An 11,881-nucleotide genomic window follows, 5' to 3' on the forward strand; every position below is an offset into this window, starting at 1 on the left:
ATCAATCTTTTATGAACGGAGGGAGTACTCTGTAGTATTGTTTTCTGTTTGCACAATCGTAGCTTCATGAAGAAAACACGTTTCTTTTTGTACATGATAACAAAAGATGCAAATTAGTACTAGTAAAGTTGTAATAGATTATTTCTGAAAGTGGTTTATTACAAAGTATTCAATAACATACACAACGTATGCAGAAAAGAAGAAGCGCGAAAGCTAAAGCAATTTGAAGGAAATACATCTTGTACACAAATTTCCAGCACATTCCCTGAGTCCTGACAACAGCTGTTTCGTTTGATTGAATTCCAGCTTAAGCTTTCCAGGAATATGCATGTAAAAATCACTTTTAAATCAAATAAAATACTTCATAATTTACAACAGAACTTCCAAGTTTCGTTTTCTTCAAGCTTTGATTCTTCAATCAACTGATTCGTCTTCTTAGAGTTTGTTTTCGATACTTGAGTGAACAAGGGTAATGACCTTGCTTAGAGCTTCATAACAGAAGATAATGTGGTACTATAACAACTACTAAACCTTACACTCACTAAGACAGTCCAATTTTCCTACTGATTTGTAGATTAGGCGTTCCTCGTTGCAAAGTACCTACCTGTGTTCCAAGACGACAAAAAATAACATGACAACAAACAAAGAAGACACCATCAAAGTTTTCTAGAGAATAAGTAAACTGCTTTAAAAGTCTTAATTGAAGTTGCAATCACAGAAGCATGTATACACTATATAGACGCGTAGACTATAACAGAACAGTTCAATAAGCATATGGAGAAAATCTAGATGGCAATATGAAGTGGCAGAGTACTAACAAATTACGATACTGATTCTAAAAGTGGATCCAGCAAGTGAGGAGCAAAAGTGAAAGTGGTATTGCAGAGCATAGCTCTAAGTTGTACTCCGTATTATTTTGTAGTAAGTCATAGTACAAACTACAAAGTGGTACAATAGAGAGCAAGTTAAGAAACTACTTGTAGTAAGTAATACTTCAAATACTTCTTTTGAAAAGTGAGGTTTCAAGTATTTTAAGTGAGTAAAGATTTTAATTAGTTATTTATTAATTATTTAACTAATCAAGTTTCAAAATAATTAGAACTTAATTTCGAATTTCAAAATTTAATTTTAGGAATGTACATTATTATTTTTGGTTATTAATCCAAAATTTTCGAATTTTTAGGTTTAAAATTTTCGAATTTTAATTAGAAATTATCGAATTTTAATTAGAAATTATCGATTATTTTCAAAATAAACCCATAAACTTAAGTTTTGTTTTGAATTTTATTTTGAAAGAAGAAGGTTAGAATTAGAAAGACATATAAGATAGAATTCTACGTGCATTAGTAGCTAGTTAATTTTAGCATGAGAAATTAATTGTTTTATGTGAATGCATTAAATGTTGCACTTAATTGTACGTAAGAGATATTGTTTGATTCCACTAAACTTATTATTTTTATTGAACTTTTGATTATGGTTTGGATGAGAAATCGTTAATAAGACCCTAAGTTGTTTCTTTCATGAATAAAATGTTTATTTCCAAGTACACCAACATAGGATCCCTTGAGAAGATCAACGCGAAACCCCACGTCTCTTTGGGAAGAAAATTGTGTTTGGATGTGAGTATTTTGCTAAGATACAAGACCAACCCATCTTAATGAGAGAAGACATCATAGCATCCACTATTGTTCATTGCTTACCTAACAAAATGCAATACATAAAGCTCAAACATAGGTTTAAAGACATGCATTTTGAGGATGGAACCCCAAATTTGGCTAAGTATGGGACTAGGGATGGTAGGTGGAGATACGACTCAGAGATTATGACCACCCTTGTTGAGGTAGCAGAAAATGGGTTCAAGAAGGGTAAAGACATAGAGAATCATGCTTGGGATGAAGTTATAGAGGAACCTATGGGAGTTGGTGTAAATAATAATCCAGAGGGAAATGATGTAGTTGTGGAGGGGGAGGATGTAGTAGTTGGGGTAGAGAACCCTAACCCAGTGGCCCATGAGCCTACCATTGAAATTTCTAGTGATTCAGATGTGGAGCCTGAAGGTGATGGTGAGGTGGTAGGTGAACATCATCAAGATGAAGACATGGAAGAAGACTCAGACTCGGAGAAAGAGTTCGATGATCTTGAAGATCTAGTGATTTCTATGTTTTCATCTTGATGAGGCTCACCTGCCACCTCACCATCATCTTCAGGCTCCACATCTGAATCACTAGAAATCTCAATGTTAGGCTCATGGGCCACTGGGTTAGGGCTCTCTACCCCAACCACTACGTCCTCATCCTCCACGACTACATCATTTCCCTCGGGATCATTATTTACACCAACCCCCATAGGTTCCTCTATAACTGCATACCAAACATGACTCTCTATGTCTCTACCCTCCTTGAACCCACTTTCTGCTACCTCAATAATGGTGGTCATAATCTCTGAGTCGTATCTCCACCTACCATCCCTAGTCCCATACTTAGCCAAATTTGGGATTCCATCCTCAAAATGCATGTCTTTAAACCAATCTTTGAGCTCTATGTATGACATTTTGTTAGATAAGCAATGAACAATAGTGGATGCTATGATGTCTTCTCTCATTAAGATGGGTTGGTCTTGTATCTTAGCAAAATACTCACATCCAAACACAACTTTCTTCACAAAGAGATGTGGGGTTTCGCGTCGATCTTGTCAAGGGATCTTATGTTGGTGTACTTGGAAATAAACATTTTATTCATGAAAGAAACAACTTAAAGGTCTTACTACCAATTTCTCATCCGAACCATAATCAAAAGTTCGATAAAGATAATAAGTTAGGTGAAATCAGACAATTTCTCTTATGCACAATTAAATGCAACATTTAATGAATGTACATAAAACAATTAACTTCTCATGCTAAAATTAACTAGTTACTAATGCACGTAGAATTCTATCTTATATGCCTTTCTAATTCTAACCTTCTTCTCTCAAAGTAAAATTCAAAATAATACTTAAGTTTATGATTTTATTTTGAAAATAATCGAAAATTAAAATAATTTCTAATTAAATTAAAATTCGAAACATTAAATCTAAAAACTTGAAATAATTTCAGAAATTTCGGATTATTAATAGTGAATAATAAAAATAAAAATAAAATATATATATATATACTTTCCAAAAATTAATATTAAAATTCGAAATTAATTTTCGAAATTAAATTCTAACTTTTGGAACTTGATTAGTTAAATAATAAAGCTATATATACTGGAAAAGGATTCGGCTCAAGGCTATGATTTAAGTTTAGCAACTTGTGACACATCTGGAATATTGGTTGATTGGCTACTTGTAAAAAGAAAGATGGTAGAAGTCATGGACTAAGAAATTACTATGATGAGGATGTCAAATGCATAGTCCGCAAGTGTTTAAAAATGATGCGAATTTCCATGCAATTAAATCCAACATAAATCCCTCCTTTCAACTAAGTATGCTATTAACTATTTGGCTTGATCAACAGCATCCCAGTTTAAGGACACACTTACAAAGTTGATGAACTAAGTGGATACTAGCTGAATAGGACAGTGATAGATCAGGGTAGGACAGTGAGACACAGAAGTAGGCATACGAAGTATTAGAATCCAATCTTCCTTTACTTGTATTTTGCTTATCTAATGTTTGCTAAAACTTTTCTAATAGGTTTTAGGCTTTAGATAGAGTTACTATATTTCTCTGGTAGTTTATAGCTTATTCAAAATAAACTCTTATAAGGGGTAATAAATGAAAGAATTCTTACTTCTCAGTTCTCACCAACATTTCCCCATGCTTTATTGCTAGTGTTTTGGTGTAGGGCTTTATAGATATTGTTCAGCCACTCACTCTAAAGCAACCAAAAATCGATCAAGTCCCGCTAAACAAATAAATTCCCGAAGTGGACCCCGCTTGTGCCTGTGTGTGCACACAAGCCCCCCGATCAACCCTCACTCTTGTTGCCAATAGGCAAGAGTGTGTATCGACCACTTGCTCGAGCCCCTACAAGCCCCGAGACACTCATTCCGCACAAGGCTTGTGCCCTTGCCGCCCAATAGGCAAGAGTGCGCCGCACGCTTCGGTGTCAAAGCACTAGGACCATGACACGAAGTCTATATCACATTATGTTGAGATTCTAGGGAAATAACTTACCAGTTACCAGTTCCCCACACTCAAATGAAATAGGTCTTCGGGTATTTGACCTTAACAAGTAACAAGACTCACAGAAGAGTATACAAAATCTGCAAAAACGGTGTCTCAACTACCAAGAGAAATTGTACCCCACTCCCCTCCCAATCCTCAGAAGAAGAAAAAAACATGCCCTTTGAATGTACTTTGGAGGAGTTTTCTGATGCTTGAATGTTCAAGTATTTGGATTATAATTGACATCAGCAAAACAGAAAACTTGCAAAGCTATGTCATAGGATAGTCCAAAGAACAAGAGTTTTCTATTCAATACTAATGAACTAGTTCAGCATCAACAGAGTCAGACAAGATAACTACTACATTCTCTAAATATGATATCCAAGTAACCAACACATTGAGCACCACTGCAAATGTGTAATCCAGCGGATGAGTATTCAACTACAGCGTAATCCGTCCACCAGAAAAATACAAATGAGCTAAAGTCCAACCACAGTGATAGATTACATACATCAGTAAGTAATAATGTGAACCACCTACTCGATATAATATTGAGAGCCCAATACGCCTCTCTTTTTTACTTTTTAGCCACAATGTCATGCGTCACGCCTGAGTAGTGGCTTGCAGGTACTTCAAGCTATGATTGAGAAGAACATCTAAAGAACCCATGACAATCACTACAATCGGCTTTGCAAGGAAACAACAATGATAAATTTCATGTGCTTCTAAATTTCTCAAAACACCCCTCCCATTCACACAGATACACAAGGGTTTAATACTCTGATATCCCTAATCACCAGAGTAGTAGAGTGTAATTCACAGACCGCCCTAGAGTAACGTCTCGTGAGCACCAGCTACAAAAGGACAGTACCTAACCAGGTTGAAGCTTCTAGTCACAGTTCTATGCATGTTCCTTGACTAGGGGTGTAAATGAGCCGAGCCTGCTCGTGAACTACTCGATGCTCGGCTCGTCAAAGCTCGGTCAAAGCTCGGCTCGAGCGGGCTCGACTCGAGCTCGGGTTCGGCTCGAGATCTTAACGAGCCAAGCCCGAGCTACCCTTGGCTCGGCTCGAAAGCTCGTGAGCAAGCTCGAGTTTTTTTAAAATATTAATATTTGTAAAATAATTTAATATAAAATAATTTTACCAAAATAATGATTATTTACAAAGCTACTAATGTCTAGATTTCTAGATACATCGTATAAAACTACAAAGTACAAATATATGGACTTTTGGGAATTGGGATTTGGGACTAAAAAAAATAATCATTTAAACAAAATAACTAAAAGTCACTTATACTCCTCATTTCTCAAATCTCAGCCTCACATTTTCGCACTACCTCAGATTTTCACACTCACGCAAGAACCCTAGCCGACGGCACACCCAATTTCTTGTCTAGCTATTTCACGTTTCCACCTCCGACGATCGACGACTCACGACTCTAAGAGATCCGTCGACCGTCGACCCGCCTCTATCCATGGCTGGTAAATCATTCTCTCTCTTATTTTTTCTTAGGAAGTTAATTTATATGGAGTAATATATGTTTTGTACTAGTATAGTAGTATCTGCAAATCTTATTCATTTGGTGTTTGAGTAATGTTTTCTGACTCTGTTTTTGGGGGGAAATAGCCGTTTATTCTGGATTTATGGTCAATTTTTAGGTGTTAATTTGTTAAATAGTCGATTATTGTGGATTATGGTCAATTTTAAGGTGTTTTTAGTTGATTTGTTATTATTGTTTGTTTCTTGAATTGGTACTTAGAAGTTATTTTGGTTGTAGAAATTGTGTTATTGAATTTGTTCTGATTAAAAACGAATCTGTTATTTTGAATTGGCTGCTGTTATTATGCGAATTAAAATCCTTGTCACTTAGTTTGTTTATGGTCCTTTACTATCCTTTTTTTTTATTGATAATTAGATATGTCACTTAGTTTCTTTGATAGAACGACTTAGTTTCTTTGATAGAATGACATAGTCAGCGACTCAATGTATGTAAATATGTAATACATTCTAATAAATGTTGTCTACAGATGACTCTAGTTGTGCAGCACCATTATCAACACCTTGTTCTTCTACACCTACGGTAGAAGCATTTTTTGAACCTCTTGATGAAGATATGCCAGACGATGATGAATTGGAGGACAATGCTGAAGAAGAAGCACCAGATACCACCCCTACGGACACAGTAGACGAAAATCTAACCCAAGGTACAAAGAGAGCAAGGAGGTCTGAGGTGTGGAAGGATTTGGAGGATCCATTTGTCTTAAGAGGGTTAAGAAAAACTCGATGTAAGTATTGTAAAAAAATTCTTAGCCTTCCAAAATCTGGTTGCACCAGTCATTTAAACCGTCATCTGAAAACTTGTCCACAAAAATTATTGAAGCAACAAACTTTACTGAATTTTTTGCCATCTAATAAAAGTGCGGGTCCACCTGACTCTGGGCTTGTTAGTGCTATACATAATGGTAAGCTTGACATGCTTATCATGAGAGAAGGGGTTGCAAATTGGATTGTCATGCATGAGAAACCCTTTTCTGTTGTGGAAGAAGTAGGGTTTAATATGATGTTAAAGAGGGGAATACCACAATGGACCAGTGTTTCACGTCAAACTATAAAAACTGATGCATTTAAAGTATATGAGGTTGAAAAAAAGAAGTTGAAAGACACTCTGGAGAAGGTTGATAGGATCTCTTTAACCACTGATCTATGGCGTGCAAGACCACAAAAGATTGAGTACATGGTTCATACTGGTCATTTTGTTGATCGGGATTGGAAACTACAAAAGCGAGTCTTGAGTTTTGTACACATACCTCCTCCTAGAAAAGGAAAAGACATAGCAAATTGCATATTTAGGTGCTTAAAGGAGTGGGAAATTGAAAACAAAGTAAGTGTTTATTTATCCATTTACAAATATTTGTTTTACTAATTTTATATTTGAAAACATAGCTACTTATTAGATTGATAACTTTTGTTTTTTTGTTTCTTTCTCTCTTTTAGGTCTTCACGGTATCAGTTGATAATGCTAGTGCAAATGATTCATGCATACAAATTATGAAGGATACGTTCTCACTAACTAAGAGGTTAGTATGTGGTGGAAAATTGTTCCATGTTCGGTGTTGTGCGCATATTCTTAATATTATGGTCCAGCATGGTCTAAAGCAAGTCAAAACCATCATTAAGAATGTCCATGATTCTGTGGAATACCTGAATGGGAGTGAGGCAAGATTGAAAAAGTTCACTGAGCTTGTCCAACAATTCAATCTCAAGGAAAGGAGATTAGTTCTTGAGTGCAAGACTCGATGGAATTCAACTTATGATATGTTAGCTTGTGCAATCAAGTTCAAGGAGGTATTTTCTAGACTTGCTTTAGAGGATAACGATTATGTTTATTGTCCTAGTGCTGATGATTGGATTAAAATTGAGAAATTGATAAAGATCTTAAAGGTTTTTTTATTGTACTACCAACATTATCTCAGGCTCTGAATATCCAACTTCTAATTTGTTTCTTTCGGAGGTCTACTACATTAAGAAAATGTTGGATAGTAATGCTGATTCCCCTGATGTTTTTGTTAAAGATATGGTTAAAAACATGAAAGAAAGGTTTGATAAGTATTGGGGTGAATGTAATTTGATCATGGCTTTAGGTGGGTTGTTAGATCCTCGTGTTAAGATGAAGGTTGTTGAAATTACTTTTCCTACCATGTTTGCTTCAGATAAAGTTAGGGAGAATATAAATAAAGTTAAAGATACTCTGATTGAATTGTATGATGAGTATCGCAATATGTATCCTCCTTTAGTGGAGGAATTTGGTGAATGTGGAAATGGAACGTCAAATGTTGAAGAAGATGACCTTTATGCGATGTCTAGAATTATACAAGTTGTGAGAATTGGGGAAACATCTCAACCTAAGAAATCAGAAGTGGAGTTGTATTTTGAGGAAGAAACCTTTGTTGTTGAAGGAAATAGCCCAAATAAGTTTGATGTTTTACAGTGGTGGAAGGAAAGGTCTTCAAAATATCGCAGTTTGTCTAAATTGGCTGCCGATATCTTAGCTGTTCCTATTACAACTGTTGCTTCCGAGGCTACTTTTAGTGCTGGAAGTCGTGTTATTGATCCTTATCGAGCATCATTACTTCCCGAGACCGTGCAAATGTTGATTTGCACAGGAGATTGGTGTAGGTCCCGTTATGGAGTGCAAAGAAAGAACAAAGTAAGATGGAAAATGTTTTTTTTTATGTCTTTTCTGTTTTGAATGTACTTAACTAATTAATTTTATAATATGTACAGAGTATTGAAGAGGATGAACCAAAGGAAATCATTCTTCCTATTCCTTAGGTTACTTTTCCCTCACTCCTTTTCATTAATCTTTATATTACTTAATTTTTATAATGACTATATGTTGACTTTTTTTGTGTAGGTTTTTCGGAAAAAACATGAAAATAGGAGCAAGAAGGCGTTTGTTTTAATTTTATGGAACCTTTGATGTTGTATTGATGAATCATGTATCATTTTATTAATTTTACATTTGAATTTGAGACCAAATTTTATTGTTTGAATGTTAAATTTGTATTTTTAGTTATTTTGGGTAAGACATTTTTTGTTTTAGGCTATATAAAGACTGGAAAACAGGTTGAAAACAGATTGTTAAATTACATATCGTTGTTGTGTAGTTGTGTTAAGGCTGCAGGATAACAGGTACTTCGAGCCGAGCTTCGAGCTTCGAACTTCGAACCGAGCTTCGAGCCGAGCTCGAGCTTGATTAAAAAATTTCGAGCTCGAGCTCGATCCCAATGTTATAGGCTCGTCGAGCTTCGAGCTCGAGCCGAGACGCAGCTCACAGGTTTCGAGCTCGAGCCGAGCTTGCCTAAGCTAGGTCTCGGCTCGGCTCATTAACACCCCTATCCTTGACTAAGGATTATAGGTTATACGGCTTCTATTTTAAAAGGTAAGTTCCTATCCAAGTTTTTATCATTCCTAACTCTCATACTCCCTCATTGCATCAACCATCCAAAGCTCATCACTTTCATTAGACAACAATCAGTAAGACACCCCACCAACCTTTCCATGATGTGTCAATTATCAAGGGGATATCGTATTATGAAGCTTCCATTTGATATTATTTCAAAGATAGTGATATAATGGTGAAACATACATGATATTCACTATGAAGTTGAAGTTTGGATACATCTTCTTTTAATTTCAACTTCACCAATATCATTTCCTTAGGGCGTGATGATCAAAGATACTTGATCATATAAGCCATACAACGAAACATGTTTTCCATTGTACACATAAAATGGAAGAACTTCCAATCCCCTATGGAAAATACATCTTGTATATTAACAAAAGTAACATAATCTTCCCCTCAAATCAAAAACAAACAGAAGTAAAATAATCACTGCTACTGCAAAATTTATGCAAAGTGCATGACTTGCTGACTTGTTCAGATTGAACTAAGAGGAAAACAGTCAACAATAGATAAAACATGCTAGTAAGCTACAATACCACCAAAACGACAAATGGAAATTAGACGAACCTGGCTTTGATATGAGGTTGATTCGAGAACGAGGTCCCTCGAACATCCAACTATCCTCATCTAAGGACTTAACTTCTTTATTAAGTGCATCCATCAAATCGGATTTCAGTACTGCAAATGCAAAAGAGTTTAACAGGTACAGATCAATCATCACATACTAAAAGCCAAGTAAAAAAAATCGAATCCCCTAACTAGTTTCTCATCTTAAATCTTCAATTGAAAGTTTGAAACTATCCCCTAATTAGTTTCTCATCTTAAGTCTTCAATTGAAACTATACCCTAATTAGTTTCTCATCTTAAGTCTTCAATTGAAACTATCCCCTAATTAGTTTCTCATCTTAAATCTTCAATTGAAACTAAACACGACGACCTCATAAGAAGGGGATTACAGAAAAGGGGCATCATGGTATAAAATCAACAATTGACGCCATTATTAGAGGAAAAGCTATAGCCTTCCAAAATAATCATAGTACAAAAATCGGAAGGGAAGAGCTTTACCCCTAATTGCTGCAGAAAATTGTCAATTAGCTAAAACCTAGAACTCCAATTTCTAATACTTCGCATAACTTGAATCTCAAAAACAAAAAATTGTATAACTGCAGTTAAATTAACGATTGAAAGCGACAATTAAAGTATTCTAAAGCAAGAAAAAGAGGTAACCTTGCAAAGCGTCGTTCTTGGAGTCAAGGAGAGAGATGAGTTGAGAATTGGAGAGGTGGAAATCATCAAGAGGAGAATCGGCACTGATGTTCATGGGAACGTTAGGGTGGCTGCTGCTTCCGCTGCTGGCGCCTTGAAGCGCCGCCGTCGTCTCTGTCGACATTGCTTCTGGTTTTATGAGAGAGAAAGGGTGGGAGCAATTAAATCAATGATGAGTTGATGAGAGATATAATGGCTTGGTTTGGAGTATTTAGGATTCTAGTACCTCTAGGAAATCGAATTAAGGGAAATTTTCTATGGTAATATACTTTTGCAATTTTTCATTGGTAACAAAAATTTTAACACTTTCTCTAAAATAGCATCAATAATATATAATCTCTCTAAAATAGCATTATTTTTATACTTTCAACCTAAGTAACTAATATAATACTGACCATGGTTAAATATTAGAAAGTTATAAAATAACCCTCTTTTTACTAACCTAAAATATCCCCAACCAAAATTCTGGAAAAAAAATTTAAAGAAGTCCTCTGCAAAATCATCGATTAATTACTAAAAAATTCAAAGAAGTCCTCTGCAAAACCATCGATTAATTACTGTTACTAAAATTACAAGGCTGCCAGATTTCCAGCAAAATAATGAAGCACTTACTTAGTCGATTAATTACAGAAACAACCTAATTAGCTAAAGTAACAGTCTAAAACGACCAAGTTGTTGCCCATCTCCTCAATTCTAAGGCTTTAGTCTATAATTACGGTGTACAATGCTGAAATTTTAATGACACATGAGTCTTGTTGCTGGAATATTCATGAAAATCAAATGAAAACAAGGATATCTAGCTAGAATTTCTCTTTCCAGGAACTCCATGATAGAATATGGTGCACAGTGCTGAAATTTAATGATTCGCAAGTCTGGTTGAATGCCTGCTATGTTTACTCCAAAGTAAGCAGTATGGGTACATTGCTGACATATTCATGGAAATTTGTCATTCACCAAAATCTAGCAAAAATCATATTCAACTACTTTGATTCGCAAGTCTTTGTTTACTTCATGAGTAATAAACCAATCAAGGCTAAGTTCCTGCAAATCAACCTGAAAATCACCCAATTGAATCGATTTAACGAACAAACAAAGAATTGATCGACTTAAAGTAGTAGAACTTAGGTCAAAGTATATCATCTCACATAAGAACACTCAACAATGCCGAGGAATGAGATGGAAGGGATGAGAGGAAAAGACGAAGAACATGCTTTAATCTGATCTCCAGCCGCTATAATCAACCAACAACCCCTCATTTGAAGAACACGTTTTTATTTTGTTAACAAACGAAGATTATTTTTCCAGAATTTTGGTTGGGAATCGCTGTTGAATTTTTTTTCCAGAATTTTGGTTGGGAATATTTTAGGTTAGTAAAAAGAGGGTTACTTTGTAATTTTCTAATATTTAACCATAGTCAGTATTATATTAGTTACTTAGGATGAAATTATAAAAATAATGCTATTTTAGAAGATTATATATTATTAATGCTATTTTAGAGAAA

General features: G+C 35.2%; 1 protein-coding gene across 1 annotated transcript; it reads right to left on the minus strand.

The window, feature by feature from the left end:
- Positions 1-117: 117 nt before the first annotated feature.
- Positions 118-10,585, minus strand: LOC110791759 (protein SAMBA). Its single transcript, XM_056830508.1, has 3 exons — positions 10,342-10,585; positions 9,682-9,792; positions 118-604 (listed from the first exon to the last, which is right to left on the minus strand). The coding sequence occupies exons 1-3, from the start codon at positions 10,502-10,504 to the stop codon at positions 576-578; spliced, it is 303 nt and encodes a 100-aa protein (XP_056686486.1). The 5' UTR covers positions 10,505-10,585; the 3' UTR covers positions 118-575.
- Positions 10,586-11,881: the final 1,296 nt, after the last annotated feature.

This window comes from Spinacia oleracea, chromosome 6 (assembly GCF_020520425.1).
Source record: "Spinacia oleracea cultivar Varoflay chromosome 6, BTI_SOV_V1, whole genome shotgun sequence".
NCBI lineage: Eukaryota > Viridiplantae > Streptophyta > Magnoliopsida > Caryophyllales > Amaranthaceae > Spinacia > Spinacia oleracea.

Coding starts and splice junctions, on each gene's coding strand:
- LOC110791759 (XM_056830508.1), bottom strand. CDS start 10,504: ATGTCGACAGAGACGACGGCGGCGCTTCAAGGCGCCAGCAGCGGAAGC. Junction 9,793..10,341: donor CAAGAACGACGCTTTGCAAG/GTTACCTCTTTT, acceptor TTGCATTTGCAG/TACTGAAATCCGATTTGATG. Junction 605..9,681: donor CAACCTCATATCAAAGCCAG/GTTCGTCTAATT, acceptor CTTGGAACACAG/GTAGGTACTTTGCAACGAGG.